The sequence below is a fragment of the Mesitornis unicolor genome, unplaced genomic scaffold (assembly GCF_000695765.1).
Source record: "Mesitornis unicolor isolate BGI_N332 unplaced genomic scaffold, ASM69576v1 scaffold9989, whole genome shotgun sequence".
NCBI lineage: Eukaryota > Metazoa > Chordata > Aves > Mesitornithiformes > Mesitornithidae > Mesitornis > Mesitornis unicolor.
The window spans coordinates 21881-39433 of NW_010207952.1; the positions used below are offsets into that span (position 1 = coordinate 21881).

The window sequence follows — 17553 nt, forward strand, 5'->3', positions numbered from 1 at the left end:
CACAATGCAAATACTCTTCTTGACAGCTTAATTAAGAAACTGCTGTGTCACCTCTGACTACATCCTTTTCATTCTAAACACATTATTTCAGAAAGTCATTATCCAAATCCGAGTGGGTGGGAGGGAAGGAAGATTATATATAATGAGCAAATAATCCTGGACAGAGACTGAGTATGTTGGCAGGGTAATATATTTGACATTGGTATTGATGGTAGCTTCCTCTAAAGATGGATTCCTGAAGCAGATGGTAAATAATAATAGTAATAATATTAATTATTGTTGTTGTTTTTATTTTGACAAATCCTGACTATACTTGGTTGTATGATTATATTGGTCACTGTTCATAAGAATTCAAATGTGGAATCCTGGGTTGTTTCCTATCCTTGTGAAACACTAATAGCATCGCACAAAATATGATTTTTCCAGAAAATACAGGAATCTAGTAAGTTGGAAAGTATTCATTAATAGTTAGTCCATTCATGCATTTATGCAAATTGTAGTTACAGATATGATTCCATTAATAACAAGGTACTCTGAAGTAGTTCAGTCATTATCTACAGTTAATCCAAGTAAATAATAAAAAAATACCAGTTACAACTATTAGCATTATGTGTCTACAGACCCTGAAAATTCTAGTTCTTTCATTGTATTAGTCGTAATCCCTTTGATACAAAATCAACTTTGACTTTCTCAACCATTTTCTACATTTGGTGCTCAGACTCTTCATAAGTTTTGTAAGCATTTGCCAGCTCCCACTGATGAAAAAAAAGAGGGATTTTTATGAATGTTGATTGCTTAGTAATTCTACTCTGTTGTCCTGTTATTTTCTTATCTAATATATTTGCAAGCTATCAAGCAATAAATCCAATCAGTAAGTTAATAATATACACTTGACTTACATAGCATTCACCACAATTTTTTAGTCATAAAACAATGTTATAATTCAGTTAAATATTATCCAAAGACACAGTAGGTTGAAAGTCACTACTTTGCAGAAGCCGTATTTCCTTTAAGCTGTAGGTTCAGAAAATCAGGTTCTAAAAATCTCTTTCAAAGAGATGCTTGTAAGCACAGCTTTTTCAAAGTCACTTCATGACCAATACTAGACAGTTAAAGTAATTATTTTCCAAGTGAAAGCTTGGATAGTAGCATAGCCCATGTACAAATACATATTCTTCAGTGCATTGTATTGCTTTGCTCTGGTAGATCCTCAGTCATCTACAGGAAGTGGATGCCAGCGCGGTGATGGCTCCTCTGCTTCATCTGGGGAACTGTGCTTTTTTACCAACCAGTGTGGAGGCAGCAGTGATGAGAAACAATGTAAGTTTCACTGGGCTTCACTGTAAGTGTCAAATGGTTTGATCACTGAACACAACAGGAGAGGGAATGGGGGGGGGGGATTTTTTTTCTTATTCAGAAATTCTTTTATTTTCTTTCATCCTCTTCATCTAATTTTCTAAGACTGTTTCTTCCTGCTTCCATATGATTTTTGCATGCTTAATTTTCAACCTCTATATAGTGCACTTCTTTCCTGAATCTTTATACACATACTATGTAGCAAAGCAAGTGTCTCCTCATCCGTATGAAATTCAATGGCAATTGAACAAGTATTACTTTTTTTCCTTAATTTGTGGTAAAAGGTTTTGCTGAAAATTGGGTTTTATCCAAAATACTTAGGTCAATATATAAGCAACAACAGCCTTTTTTTAAAAGTCCATTTTTTTAATCCATGAACTGATAGTCCTAGCTTAATCTTTGTCAGATTCAGAGGCTATGATTATGGTTGCTGCTGTTTCCCTTAAAGGAAAAATCTAAACAGTAAGAAATCAGAAATCTACTCTTTCCTGAACGGTGTAACATAAGATCTTGCCACAAATGATATCATGTGATGCGTAAGGTTGTCCTGCTCTTTGATGATGTTTTTTTCTGGAGTGCAAATAAGAGCTTGGATTTATCAAAGATTCTAATTTTAACTAAAAGCTTATCTAAGTTCTTCCATTCACTGTGCAACAAAGGAAGCTACTATATCTGTTGGGTTTTGGGGGTTTAGCTTCAAATTCAAAGTAGATGGTCTTTAGATGAGCCTGTATGTTTCTGTGTGCCCTGAAAAATGCTAATTAGAGTGTGTTAGTGATCATTGCATTCGGATGAAATCTAGGAGAAAGAACAGTAACCTAAGTCCAGATTCCTCAAATTAGAGCTGTATGCCCAGATATGTGGGCTTTTTTCTTCTTCCAGTATGACTTCTGGTCTCATCTAAATACAATGCAGATATGCATTTGGAACAGGAGTATAGAATCACTTCTAGTATATGTAATTTTTGTTCTTCTGAAAATAAGACAAAATGAGACTGTAGTGGATACCAGTACATTTTGTAACATTTTTTTTTTTGCTGTAATAAAATTCATTAAATGCCAATGGCTTTAAATTATGACTACTGAATCCCCTGATGTGTGACTAACACATCTCAGGTTAGCATATTTTTTATCACTTGCACAGGAGATGGTTATGCTACGTTTCACTGTACAGCCTTGAAATCCTCATTGTGCTTGGTCTTGGTTTCCCTGGAAAAGACCATTTCCTCCAGGCAGCACTTTCTATTCTTCTTGAAGAATATGCAGCAGAAGATGCATTCTTCCATTAATTTTTATGGAGGATTTTTGCGCTTGTTTGTTATGTGAATACTGCTATAGACAAATGCTTATATGAAAGCAGAGAAATTAAAGTTGCTCCAAAGACTTGTTCTGAAAAATGAACTTATAGGCTCTGTGAAATACCTAAATATGAGATAATGTTGTAATTAAAATATGGATGAGCAAAAGCTGTGGAACTAGACTCGATGTGACAGGCTGTGGATGCTGGGGCTGCTTGGATAACGCTCTGGATCACTCCAGGAAAGAAGTTAACTGTCAGACAAAGATACAGATCAAGGTGCCAATTGAAGATTCATCCTGCTGCCATCCACTCTTCTGATTTGGGACTATTGCAAAATAATTTTTCTACTTAGGTTTCAGCTCTCGAATCTCACGTTCATGATGGGTCCCTGCTGCTTTCTTTGGGCTCTGCTTGGGTTTCTGCACTGAGAATGTATCCAAGTTGGAATTTCAGATCATGCATTTTTATTGTCATTTTGGACTTTGTATGTGGTTGGTTTGTGCTTTGTCACAGCATTGGAGGAGTGGAATAAACCCTATAGTCATTTTTTGTCTCTGAGCTACTATTGCAAAATATTCACTAGGGGATGAATTATAACTAGGTACTCTTAAAAATATCCCAGACTGAGATTTCATGCGTGTACAGGCTTGAAAAAAAACCTTGAAATGTAGTTGGCTTCTGTGAGTGTTGGAATTTTTCCTTAGAGGCTATTTAAAATATTTGTTTTGGTCACAGGAAATTCTGCAAAAATATCTAAAACATCCCACACATTTCTTCCTTCTGGCCTTTTCCTCTCTAAGCAGAGACTTTATCTTTCAGCAAATTTACCTTGGTTTGCTCTCAAGTTATATATTCTATGAAAATTAATATTGCTTTGGAAAATAATAATGATCAAGGATTTTTTTTTAACTAAAATGATGCTGTTCCTGCTATTTTGTACTTATTTACTTTAAATTGTTGAAGTTTTTTTAGTTATGGAAAAAATCCTGAGGAAATATTGGACATAATTTGGTGCTTTTCATGTAATGTGAAGCAGATATGCCTCAGTAGTGTTTATTCTTTTGATGAACCACTGACATGCTTGTCCGCCACTTAAAGATCTAAGGAATTAAAGCAGCAATAAAAACTTGGTTGATTAATCAGCAAATCTGCATGTTAACTTGAGTCTGAAATGCTTATGTGAATTATGTCTATTTTCCCTTCTCTCACCTTATAATTAACTGTTATAGTAAGTTGATGTGAATGTGAAAGCCATGAAATTGGACATCATAGTGTGACTATGAATGCTGCACTTGCAACTTTATCACAGAGTTTGCTAATCATTTTAAATAATACAGAATAGACTGAAAGCATGAACAGGGTCTTGGAGTGAGCACCAATTTGAAAGGGAAAGCGAAGTCATTTTGGTTCTCATGTCTAACCAGAATCCTGAGTAGCAGGATTAACCTGTCCTCCTCTGCTAGGTAGGAAAAGATGTAAGTTTTCACACAGTACATGAAATCTGCAGATAGTCCCAGATATCTGCCCTTCTGCTTGGGGTGAAGTTGCAATAAAATTGCTCTTTACAGATGCATCTAATTAGATTTAAAAAAAAAAAATCCTTCCACCAGTACAATAAATGGTTCAAGGCTGTCCAGCCTATCAGGCATGTGCAAGCTCTTTTGTACAGCTTTAATGCAATGGAAAAATGGCTGTCTGACACCAGAGCAGAAACAAATATTCCTCTCTCCCTCCCAGTAAGCAGTTATTTATCTAGTCACATATTCACCTCAAGTTTCCTGAATGAACTAGTACACCAAACTGAGTCCTGTGACAGAAAGATGTACTCTGCCTCCCTTTTCCGACCTATGCTGCCCTACAGGGGAATGTGGAAGGGAGAAAGGCAGTCCGTCCTCACCACGTTGCTATGTGCACTGAAAGAAATAGAAGCAGAGGAAAGGCAAATGGAGAGACTATGTCATTCTGAGGACATGGGCTTATACTCCAAGTTGCTAGAAAATGCAGGTTGCGAAATGGTGAAATGAACAGTAGTGGAATAAAAAAAATATTTTTTTATCTGGTTATTTCCTGGTGTTAAGTCTTTGTTTTTCTATGCAAGAACCCTGGATAAACAGAGGATATAAGGAAATCCTTCAGCTGATAGCTGCAGTATATTTTAAAAACAGCCTCTGTGTATAAGCTTATGCTAATTTGGGCAGTTTCCTACAAGTAGCTACACACACACTTCTGAAGAAAAAAGAATATGTTACAGTTATATAATTTAAACAGACTGGTTAGGGCTTGGTTTGTCAAGGGGTGAATGACCTTGGTGTCATTCTATCTTGTCTCTCTTGCTCTGCTCTGTTTCTCTTTGTTCATTATTTTAAAATTCTGGTGCTGCTTAGTTTTTCCAGGAGGCCATTCACAATGTTTGTGTGTGCTAATTAAATAGCAAGTGAGGATGAGAACATATCCCTTTGCTTCTGTTTTTGAGGCTTTAACATTTTGTTTGTTTGCTTCAATTCAGGTCCCTTCCATGAAAAGTGTGATTTTGAAACTGATCTATGCAAAGCTCTTAATAAACTGAATTTACAGCCTGGATGGATAAGAAGAAATGGTCGACATGGCATGGGACCGCCGTACTTTGACCACAGTGGGAATGACAGTGGTAAGAATCCTCATGTTCTTTGAAGGAACTGTGGGCTCTTACAAATTATGTAGCATTTTTTTCTTTGCTTAATTTTATTAATTGAGAGTTCAATTGGATTCTACAACTTGTATACAGGTTTTTATGTGATTGTAATTACAATAACCCAGAATTCCAGAACAGAGGCAACATTCTAGAAAGACATTTTCGTTAGCGTGTAGGAGTAATTAATCAGCCATCAAGAGCCATCTTTATCCACCTGAGTGATCTTTACTTGGTTTGGAGGTATCGGGTGATAATTTCAGTCTTGATGATTGCAAAGTTTAGAAATATGTATTGGGTCTCCCATTTTAAGGCATATTTTCATCTCCTCTTAGATTTGTGGATGCCCAGATTGTGTGCATCTACTATCTCTAGTTCCTGTTACTGCCTCAGATATTTTGAGAGAAGGTGACTTTGCATCTGGGGACAGGAAGAGCTTTCATAGTTTGTTTGAGCCAGCGCTTCTCTAAATCTTATTACAATTCCAATTTGCATCAAAGACTGTCCCTCAACTAAGTAATTAATTGTCCCTGTCCTCAGATAAAATATGTTCCTTGTGCTTGTCCAATTGCCAAGTTAACCTTATTTTCCAAAACCTGGCTTCTTCCTTCTGTAATATGTGATTTAACTTATACTTTTTTAGCTAATTGCAGCCAAATTATTTAGCTGTAGTAAGCCTTCTCCTGCTTTCCAAAGCTGTTAGAAAGTTTGTTTGTAAGAAAGCAAGGAAGGAAGGAGAGAATTTGATGGGGACCTCTAATCTTACAGTGAAGATGTGAGCTGGTTGAAGTAATGACTCCAAATTGTTTAATTCTCCATATTTTCTATTATTCTCTTTCTCTTTTCTCCACCCACCCCCTCTTGCCTCTCCTGTGCATGAGCAGTGATGTAGCAGCCCTCAGAGCAAGCATCTGGAAGCAGACATGCAGTGTTGGAGAGTGTATAAGAATATAACATTATGTGGGGCTAAAGTATTGTTGTGAGACTGATTAGCCTAGGTGTTTTACACCTTGTTACCAAATTGTGATTATCTGGGGGTGTGGAAATCTATACTATTCTGAAACAAGTGGAACCTCCTATACATTGCATAAGCTACCAAACAGGTAGAAGTTGCATATAATGATTAATGTAAATTGGTGTTTTAAAGGTGAACATATGGAAAACTAGCGTAGAAATCGGCAAAATGAAAGTGACAAAAAATTTTATTTTTTTTCATAGAAAAAACATCAACAAAAAGCCCACCTCTACATTTTCCTGCAAGTTCTCATTCCACAGCTGACAATTTTAATGATGCTCTGTAATTAGGAAAAATTATCCATGTAATGTGCTCCTAACAACTTCATTTTTTGCTTTTGCACATCTTGCAAAAGCCAACATCATTCTTTAACATATATAGCATAAAAAGGAGCATAGGATAGATCAGACAAATTAATATTGAGAACAGATGGATCAATATCGTGAGCCACAACTGTTAACAGAAAAATCCCTTCTGTTATGCTCTGGTCAAATCTATTAACTTGAACCCTTTGAGAACCCCACGCTGGGAACCAAACAGGACTGTAATGGTTTAACCCCAACCAGCAACTAAGCACCACACAGCTGCTCACTCACTCTTCCCTGGTGAGATTAGGGAGAGAATTGGAAGGGTAAAAGTAGACAACACATGGGTTGAGATAAAAAAAGTGTTTAATAATTAAAATGAAATAATAGTAATTATAGTTTTAAAAAATGTAAGGAAAATAGGAAAAAAACAACAGAGAGACAAAAATGAAACCCGAGAAAGACAAATGATGCAAATGAAAACAATTTCTCGCCACCAATGCCCAGCCAGGCCCTGAGCAGCAGCACCTTGCCAGCCTCCACTCTAGTTTTATTGATGAGGATGGTGTCCTGTGGTATGGAATATTCCTTTGGTCATTTGAGGTCAGCTGTCCCAGCTGTGTCGCCTCCAGCTTCTTGGGCACCACCAACCCACTCAATGGTAGGCTGATGTGAGGATCAGAAAAGACCTTGACTCTGTGTAAGTACTGCTCAGCAGTAATGAAAACACCCCTGTATTATCAAGACCGTTTTCAGCACAAATCTAAGTCATAGCCCCATACAAGCTGTTATGAAGAAATATAACTCTATCTCAGCCAAAACCAGTACAGTGTACTATGCTTCTGAAAATGAGGGTCTTTTAAATTAAATGTTGATTTAAACTGATCTTAGCACAAAAATTTGAGTAGCTACCAAACCTTTTTCATAAACATAAGTTTTATTTCAAGTATGTAAGTTGTGAAACACTTTAAAATAGTAACACCTCTTTTAATCGAGAATAAGATAAAAGACACACTATAGAATAAAAATATAGCAAACTCTTGGCTAGAATTATAATTAATTAACCAAGCAACAGAGTCTTGCTCTAGTTGAAGTTTTCTAGTGTTCATGCTTGATCTGTAGTGTACACCGCATCAGGATGTAGCAAAGACCTGAAAGATATTCTGGCTTATATCCAATAAAAAAGATGACATTTATCTTGCAATGAACCAGCAGGAAGGGGAAAGTTTAACTCACACAGATAAGAAAGCCAGCAAAAGATTGAGAACCATCGACTTCAAGTGTTTGTTACAGAGGAAGCAAACTATTCAGTCACTTGCATATGCCCTTTGACTTGGTTTGGGTGCTTCCTCAACACTGCATCCGCCAGGTCTGAGTTGTGTGGTAGACATGTTAATCCAAGTTATTTTAATCTGACAATGGGAAACTTGAATGCTTGTACCTATTTAGCTTGCTGAGAGGCTGTGTACCCAGATCTGTGAACTAGATGGCTAAGTAGAGTTAAGCATATTTGGTTATTTTTGGTTTTGACCTGGAGACTGGCTAAACTGTACTTTCATTTAGTGAATGCTGGTTCTAATTGCCCAGGAAATATTTATCTCCTTATGGCAGCTCTTCAAGTTTTCCCACTGCTGGTGACTCAACAGACTGTGTAATCAGTTTTATGTTAGTTCCTGCTTAAAACCCAGAAATTATTTTGTGTGGTGACAATTGAGTTGAGTATGCCCTATGGAAGACTTTTAAAGGGAAGAGTTCCTGCCATCAGGATAAGTAATTACACACACATTAACAGAAGAGCAAAGATCACTTGGTAGATGTAACTCCTTTGAAGATTTATGTAATCATTTACTAGGATGTAACAGGTTTTGTTTAGCTCAGTCTCTCCTCATGGTTCTTATTTTCACTGAAAATGTAGTTGAACAGACTGATGAAAACTACTGAAAAAACCAAACAAACCTGTTTTCACCAAATGAAACCTGTAATCTATGCAGAGGTTTAATGCAAGTATTTCTTAAAATTACCGTTTTGGCCCCATCTGTGTAAGTCTTAAAATCCCTGTGGCAGATGAAACCTGACCTTGTATACGAGTCTTAGATACATTTATCTTTAGGGAACTAAAGGGAAAATGTTCAAAATTTTATGGAAGTTAAAGAGAGAGTTTCACAGAGCTCTGCTGAGGCACCAAGCCCTCTCCTGTGGGTAGAAAGACTGTCCCTGCAGCTGTCAGGAAAGTGCTGCTTTTTAGGGCCTTCTTTTTCTCCTTAAGTCCCTCTTGGCTTTTTTTCTTTCCTTTCTTCATCTTTCTCCTTTCATTTACATGTTAATATCAGAGGGCAACAGTTTACCTGACAGTGTTTGGAGTTTGGGAAGGAGGAGAGACGGGAATGGAAGAAAACAAAATGAAACAAAAAGGTTGACTTTTCTCCCCCTGCTTTGTATCCTTCAACATGAAGGATAAAATCATTAAAATCTGAAATCTTCAACTTCAGGAAGAGGCAAATTTTGACTAGCAGTATTTGATATGCTGAAATAGGGTGATTGCCTTCCAACTTTTTGGAAGACCTGAAAAAATATGATTTGGAAGAGACGCAATCGATAAAAAGGTGTAACAACAACCACATTTCACTGACTCTTATTGAGCTGTTACACTTTCAAGTAAATCAAATTTCTGAGCAGTCAAAAAACAGACCTATGGAACAGAGGAACACCACAGAATCTTCTCTCATCCTCTACCATCTCATTAGAGGCTTGGACTGTTATAATAAATCCGTATTGTTGGTCAAACCTCTGGTTTTTAGGCAAAAAAAATGTAATCTGTTCAATAATTGGGGTTTAAGCTCTTTGATCAGCTTGTTGAATTAGTCTTAGCTTTGTCTAAAAATTTTGCACTTACTAAGTATTCAAGCCATCAGCACATGAAACATTTTGAAACCTTACTTGAAATTTTGATAGGAGTAATACTCTGTCAATATTTAATATTAACAAAATGTTGGCATACAAGCACTACAAGTGTGATATGAATATTTTCTAGGGAAAAACTTCTAGTGTGCTTTTTAGCTACTAATTCAAAACTGTATGTGTGCCTCTTGTTTTTTTAATGTTATATTTTATGTAACTTTTCTCCAAGCTTCTAAGATTTCTTTTTTTTATTCCTTTAATAGCTCATTTCCTCTCACTGTCCTCTGAAATGCGATCCTCTTATGCAACTTTAAGGACCAATGTTTTCCTTCCAACTGACGAAGAACATATTTGTCAGGTATTTTGATGCATGATCCTTGCATTTCATTTTTTGTCATAGTAATTTCCTGCAATAATGAGATCTTTTTTGTCCTAGATTACATTTCATTATTGGATCAGTCAAAAGAGTGGAACATTGATGATAGGGCTACAAAAGCACTCTGAAGATACTATCACAAATATCTGGCAAGATTCAGGAGAACTGCAAAATCAGTGGAAAACAAACACCATCACGATCAATAGCACTGAAAAGTATGAGGTTGGTAAATTAAGATGATTATAAATTGCACTTGTTAAATGATTTAGAAATTGTGGGGTTTTTTTAATAAGTCAAAATGAAATATTTTATATAGAAAGCATTATCATGAGGTAAAAGAGAGAGAAGACATTTGGAAGCTTATGGTTGACACTAACAAATATTGTTTATTCTTATCTCTTGGTAGTGTTAAAAGTAATGTCAGACCTTACCTAAACTATGTATGTGTCTTGCATAAAACAGTCAGTCTCATTGCATCATAAGTTATCTACCTGCCCTTAGAGGTGATAGACTCGGAATCTTAAATTTCATGACAGTATTCCCTTAGCCTCAGCCAAGCTGTACTGATAAACTCAAGGTTTAATTCATATAGGAAATACCATTCTACACTAGAGATATTGTTCTATAGGGATACTTCAGGTGACAAATATTGTACTTAACCATTCATTGTAGCTTTCAGTCTTTGTCACAGAACATATGCATATGATTTTATATTGCTCAAAGTTGCTGAAAAGCAGTTCAAGGCTTATAGATTATTTAAATATTTTTTACATGTGCATTTACACAAAAAGTTAGCACAGTAAGTCTAGCTTGGTGCTACAATATTGTGGATGATATATACTCAGTATCATGCATAATGCTCGAGGGAAAGTGAGGAGCAAAGAAGAAAATCAGAGAAATTTCCTCCTACGGTAGTTACTGAGAAGAGTTGGCTAGCACACAAACCTGAAGACATGAGAGCACAACCTCTTCTGAGTAACTTGGTCACTTTACTGGCAGAGGTAAGATTGTGCTAAAGCATCCAACAGGATCTGGATTTTTGATGTGATACTTGTCTGCTCAACCCTGACTGAGAACGTATGTTACAAATTTCCTTTACCTGACTAAAACAAGTACCAACGTTGTTACTTGTCAATAACTTACCTCTAACTGATATATGTATAGTAATGTGAGATTGTACTGGAAGGGTTTACTTCTAGATTTACTTTGTCATACTTCATATTGTTTAGAAAATTGACTCAGTCTGGGAATGGCTAATATAATACGGCATCTTCTTCCTCTAAATTGCTGGATCAGATCCTAATGAGATTGTTGCTTGCAAACCTTGTTATCCTTTGGCCTGTATAAAGTGAACTGATGGGCACAGTCCAGCTTTAAAGAAGCATATGTCAAACTTAATGCAGTAATCATTACAATTGGCTACAGAAAAGTAGCTGAGCACCTCACCAAACCTGCAGACTGAAGCTAAGCAAACTTTCTTCTTTGGTTGCACTTTTTTCCCCTCCAGTGACAATTTGCAAGATGTGGGTCATACAAGTGAATACAATTAACTTGCCCTTTTGCACTTGTTCTTTTGATATGATGAGCTCTCTAGCCTACAGGGCTACCTGTGGCATTTTTTAAGTTAACATTTCAAGCCATGCACAAATAAACTAGAAAAAAGCTACAGTCAAATAGTTAGTAAACTTACTGGTTTATTGCACCAGTAGAGAAGATTTCCATTGCAATGTAACTATTAGAAATAGAGGTTTTTCCTGTTCCAAACTTGCAGAATAATAATCTTTAACCTTATCATGAACCGACATCACATTTTTTCTCAATAAAGTGTCAAGTTCATTGAATAATTTAATTGTATATTCAGATTTCTTAGTTATAAGATTTCTTAGTGATGATTAAAGCTTACATGGAAAAAAATGGATGGGAAAAAATTTGAGAGTGTAGAAATCTCTTTGAAATAGTGTGCTTGAGTACTTCTGTCAATTTTGCAAGCACACTTGATGTGAAATTTTTAATTAAAATCAACCTCTGCTGTTTATTTTCTTCGCTCATTTTGATGTTGACTACTTAGTACTTTTGTCCCTTCCTACTAAAAAAACAAGTCTTGACTATCTTTATGGGATAGAGGATTAGGTTTTGGCTGTCAAAAATCTCCACTTGCAGGAAATTCTGAAATACAATGTTTACCACTACTTTAGTTACTCGACACACAACAAGGTCATTATGGCTGTTTGGTCTGGGCTTTGGTATCATGATTTGTTTTCCTAAACTACTTTTCCTCATTTCTACTGAGAACAAATTTCTACCTCCCAGATTTTAAGGGGAGGGTTTCTGGGCTTGGGGTTCACTTTTGTCTTCATGCTTGATTCCTATGTTTTACTTTGGGCTTTGCTGCTGCACAGGGAATCTATCATCGCCGCTGTGCTTGTGGGGAATCCTAGCCTGGATTAGACCTCCACCTACATTCCCACTACAGCTTTTCTTGCCACTAATGAAGCTGCAATGTTAATTTGTTCTGATGGCCATAGATACTGCATATTTAGGCAGCATCTGTTCATTACTGTTATGAGCAAATAGTGTCATTAAGTAGATATTTTTGTTACAAATTTTTGGACTGAAGACCTCTAGACTTCATACGAGATGGAAAACTGAGCAACCTCTTGTTCAAATAAACGTGGATGAGAGTTAGTTTGGTTATTACTGGACTGAACTCCTTAGGCGAAGGCAGATGAGTGTTTGTGCTGGAAAAAGCCCAAGTAATTTTATTTTTTTTCTTTATTTTTTTCACTCAAGAGCAGCTGGAGGTATCTAGCATGATTTTCTGTCATCATGGAAGTAAGGAAGTTAAGACATGATGAAAAAAATAATAGAACAATAGATATATAGAACAACCGGTATTAAAACAATCAAGTTATTCTCGGCTCACAAACAGCAGCTGCTGGCAGTGTGCCAATGAAAGCATGACAGAGGAGGGATAAGCCTCAGGAATGAGATAGGCTAGACCTTGTGGAGATGGTTGCCATCTGAAAAAGAGGGTTGTCCCCAGAAAACTCCCCTGTTCATAGTGACTGTGATGTTTATGGCATAGCATACCTTTTGTTGATCCGCTTGGATCACACCTGGATTATCTGTCCTAGAAAACCCTGAGTTAATGCTTCCTGCTGCCTCCCCCCTCCATTTCTTGTGCAGAGAGAAGGGGAAAAAATCCTAAAAGAAACTCGGAGCACGGATGCAGGCAAAACCTGAAAAACAGTCCCTGAGGTAGTGTAAGCACTACTCTGGAAAAACAAAAATATCATTGTGTCATCACATTATTCTTAATATGAATAAAAAAATATTTAACTAGCTACTATGAGGAAAATTACTAACTGTAAGCTATATATAAATATATATTATAAACAAAGTTATTAATAACTAGGTTTTGAGTTCACAATGAAAAATCTCTGTGAAAATGTCAAAAATTTGTTAATCCTTGATATTAAATAATATTTCATGTGTTTCTAATTACAAAACTTTGCACTGGATTGTTTTAGAGCTTTATCTGAAGCCATGTAATCATAGAAATGGATAATACTATGAACATACTATTCGTCCTTCTACTGGTGATGTCAATAAAATACGCATTAACTGTAAATGTTTTTGCAGCAACACTCAACAATTCAAAATATAGTTTTCTGAAACAAACCAAATTAACAAATTTCCAGGGTACTGCATTTCAGTCGTATAAACATAGTATTGAATATGATATGATGCCATTAATATTTAGTGTGACATAGTTATACTTTCAAAGTAAACATGGGTACAAGCTGGAACACAGGAGGTTCCACTTAAATTTGAGAAGAAACTTCTTCTCAGTGAGGGTGACAGAGCACTGGAACAGGCTGCCCAGAGAGGTTGTGGAGTCTCCTTCTCTGGAGACATTCAAAACCCGCCTGGACGCCTTCCTGTGTAACCTCATCTAGGTGTTCCTGCTTCGGCAGGGGGATTGGACTAGATGATCTTTTGAGGTCCCTTCCAATCCCTAACATTCTGTGATTCTGTGATTCTGTAAACATCAACATGAAATGAAATAAACATCACAAAATCAAAAGAATTTTAAAAAAACCCATATCAGGATTAACCCTGTTCCTTAAAAATTTCTGGATTTCAATGAACTGCATTCTTTCAGTTGTGCTACAGCAGATCAAAGAAGTATGTGCACACAGAGTGATGTTCTTAGCAATACTATACTAGAAAATGCAGTTATCTTTGTGTCTTCTAACAATCATTTTCATGGAATAATTGGCAGAGAAAACAGTTACTGGCTATCCTTCTATTTACTGCGTTGAAAAATGTGTATCTACATATATCTATATAAATAAAGTAGGCATGGATTTCTCACTGGTGATGCGACAGATAACATTACACCTCCCTCTGGCTGTATAATGCCAGGATAGTTTGACTTTACAGGCTGCCACACTTCTAGTGCAGGTCAACTACAACTTAAGTAAAACAAATAAAAAATGAAAACACCAAAAGCATACTTCTCAAAAAAACTCTATCCCGTAACATGGTGGTCATGCCTTTGGTTGAGTTGTGTCATCCTGTACAGTGGAATACTGTAGTCTTCATGCTAATTTATGAGATAAATGCAGGCTTTCTGCTATGATGTCTTAAACTAAGCACACAATTGTCCCTGAACTCTAAATCTAATATTTGAAAACTTATTATATAATTAATGCTGTAGGTTCATTTAAGAGCTAGAATTTACTTCAAAGTGCATTGGGTTTACAGGACTCTGGAAAAGCCTAGAGCTGTAACATCCTAAGACATGCATAGGGAATAATTTAAGCAATGTCTTTCATATGATTGATTTCTTGGGTTATTTTCATTGATGTGTCTTTTGTTAGGTTTTCCAGAGGACTGTGAATGATCAGTCCCATTCCGTTTCACTACGGAAAAGCTGTAGTAGTTTCTACGTTTACAAATATAGTTTGAAATCTGCCTTTAAGATGGAAATGTAAAATATTTGTAGCTTCTTGTGAATAGAAGACTTTGTTAGGAAAACACCCCAGAACACTGAAGTAACATTAGAGCAGAAAAACAGTTGGCCAAGTACTCCTCAAGGTTTATTTTTTTGGTAAAAACTTGATGAAAGGCTTCTGACTGTAATGGCGTTTGTTGCTCTGACTCTGCTCCAGGTCTCTGATAAATTCTAAAAGTAATCAGAAAAGGTTCACATTTTCAATCTCCAGTGGAATAATGGTTTGAGAAAACACATAATCCTTTCTATTTCTTAACTATCATGATCCTTGCTTAGTTTAATGTATTTTATTGTGATTTTCAGATCTTTCCTGTTAAATGCTTATTCTTGAGTTAGATGATTAGACTACATTTTTGTGCCCACAAGTCATAGCTATGTGAAAAAGCCAGGATGGTAGACCTTCAAAATTGTTAAGTGCATGATTTGAGTTCTCATATTTCTAACAGAAACTCTACGGACTATCCTGGTATAACTTGGAAGTTTTTTTTCTCTTGTCTGTGACACTGATGAGTTTCTCATTGACTTGCTGTTAATCTTTGCAGGTTATCTTTTGGGGGATGGTGGAGACCCAGAGACAAAGTGAAACTATTGCCATTGATGATATTACTTTCAGTGAGGGATGTTCTCTGGCAAGTGGTAAGAATATCTGTATTTTAGGAGACAGGTTGTTTTACTTTGTCCCTCCCTTGAGTTAGAAGAGAATACACAGAGGAAAGTCTTTTGGTATTCAAAGGCTTTCTTAACTCCTTAAATGTTTTCATATGGTTTATTTTCATTCCTTTAAAACATCGTCTGTTGTATCACATCTAAATATAGTTACAAAGAATGACAATACCTTAAGAAATGTGGTACAAAATAAATGTAGCTGCCTGCAGCCAGGAGAGCACTAAGGCCTTAGTGGGCCTACTGTTTTTGGCCAAAGAATTCATGTGTTCAGCCATCTTAGGAATAACTTTGGAGCTGACTTTAGGGAGATTCCCAAGGCACGTGTGCATATTTTTAAATGCATGAAGGTCCTGATCCTCAGCTGTGTAGTGGGACTATTTTGTTCCACTCCACTACATCCAGGAGCTGTAATGTCTGGCTGGTCAGCTCTGCGGCCAGACCATCCATGCATGTTGGGATTCTTTAGCAAAACTTTTCCTATTTCTCTTTTCAATCCAACATATTTTCATGGGAAAGGAATACTACCCATCCCAGCATAAATTAGATTGCTTGCTGCTCTGTATTACACAAGAATATTGCACTGTGACACCTCTGTCACAGCTTCAGGTGAGCATAGTCCTGACTCAAAGCACACCCTTTGTTTTCCTGCCTCCAAATTCTAGCACAGGCACTGAGGGTTCTTTAAATTTAACTTGGGGCATGGAATCAGTGTTTGACATGGACCAAACTAAGTTACATGATTGGTTTTGTGTACTGTGGTCTAAAATAAAGCTCTCTAGATTTCACAGTAGGATAAACTATTGAAATAGAGGCACATACTTGTCTACATATTAGAGTGCTGAGAAATTGTAGGCAGATCACAGTAAGTGCTAGATACAAATCCTGGTGTAATCGTTCAGGCAGGCATATGTATTTATTTCAAATGGGATCTATACTCAGAATATGAAGTTTCAGGTAACTAAACTCAGTCGTATAAGTCTCTCCATGTTTCAAATTTCTTAAAATGTAGAATTAGAGAAGCAAAAGTCATATTTTCATGCCATGGTCCATCTTGCTTCTCTGTTTTGTAGAGTTTTTCTAGCAGTACTACATAAATGAGAAAAGATGCTAATTTAAAACTTTGGTCATACTAATCTAGGTAAGCTTATAATGTGCTTTCTCTGAAAAAATGAATTTGAAGCTGACAATGGAAACAGGACAGATGTGTGATTCTTCCAACTTTTCTCTGTTCCTTGGAGGGTTTCTGCAGATGAAAGAGCAGGCCTAAAATGGAAAAAGTAAAAATAAAAAGAAAGTCATACTAGATTCTAGCAATTTATGATTGTTTAACCAGTTCCAGCAAGAGAGTATAAATCTCTCTGTACAAATATATTGGCTTTTTTCATAACCAAAGTGCTTCTAAGGCAAACAAAGCTGAAAAAAAATCGGCTGTAGAGACAAAAAAACTGTCTCAAAGGGATGAAAAAATAAAAACATGGAAAGAGAAACAGAGTGCACTTACCAGAACTTATAAACCTAGGTTTTAACTTTACCTTACAGGGCAGCTGTTGAAGTATATAGTGTGGAATACAGATTGAGCTGCTGCACTGTTAAATATCTCAGGTATATTCTAATAAGAGCCAGTTCTTATCCTGTGCTTCCCCATTAAGAAAGGTCAGGTTCATTAGGTGACATCTAAATTGCTTACAGCAGCCAAAACCAGGGTCAAAGGATCTTATTTTTTTCCCCTGAAAGAGGAATTTTACTACTGAACATTTTCCAGTAATTAAAACAAAAGGTCAGATTAGTAGTTGCTTGAATTTGAAACATTTTTTTTTCCTCTAGTCCTTATGGAATGTCTGGATAAGAAGACTTTAAATGAAGACCACTTTAATTGCATGAAATTTGTAGTTAAAATTTGCATTTTTAATGTACCTTTTATGATTTTTCAGTCCCAGTGTAAAGGCACAT

General features: G+C 36.3%; 1 protein-coding gene across 1 annotated transcript in view; it reads left to right on the forward strand.

Moving 5' to 3' along the window:
• Window positions 1-1206: 1206 nt before the first annotated feature.
• The window catches only part of MALRD1 (MAM and LDL receptor class A domain containing 1), a gene marked incomplete at both ends in the record, with an annotated part of 60764 nt that continues 44417 nt past the window's right edge, over window positions 1207-17553 (forward strand). The window contains 5 exons of the mRNA XM_010192317.1: window positions 1207-1320; window positions 5162-5302; window positions 9805-9899; window positions 9978-10139; window positions 15480-15573. Coding sequence (XP_010190619.1) covers window positions 1207-1320; window positions 5162-5302; window positions 9805-9899; window positions 9978-10139; window positions 15480-15573 — 606 coding nt within the window. The remainder of the gene's footprint in view (window positions 1321-5161; window positions 5303-9804; window positions 9900-9977; window positions 10140-15479; window positions 15574-17553) is intronic.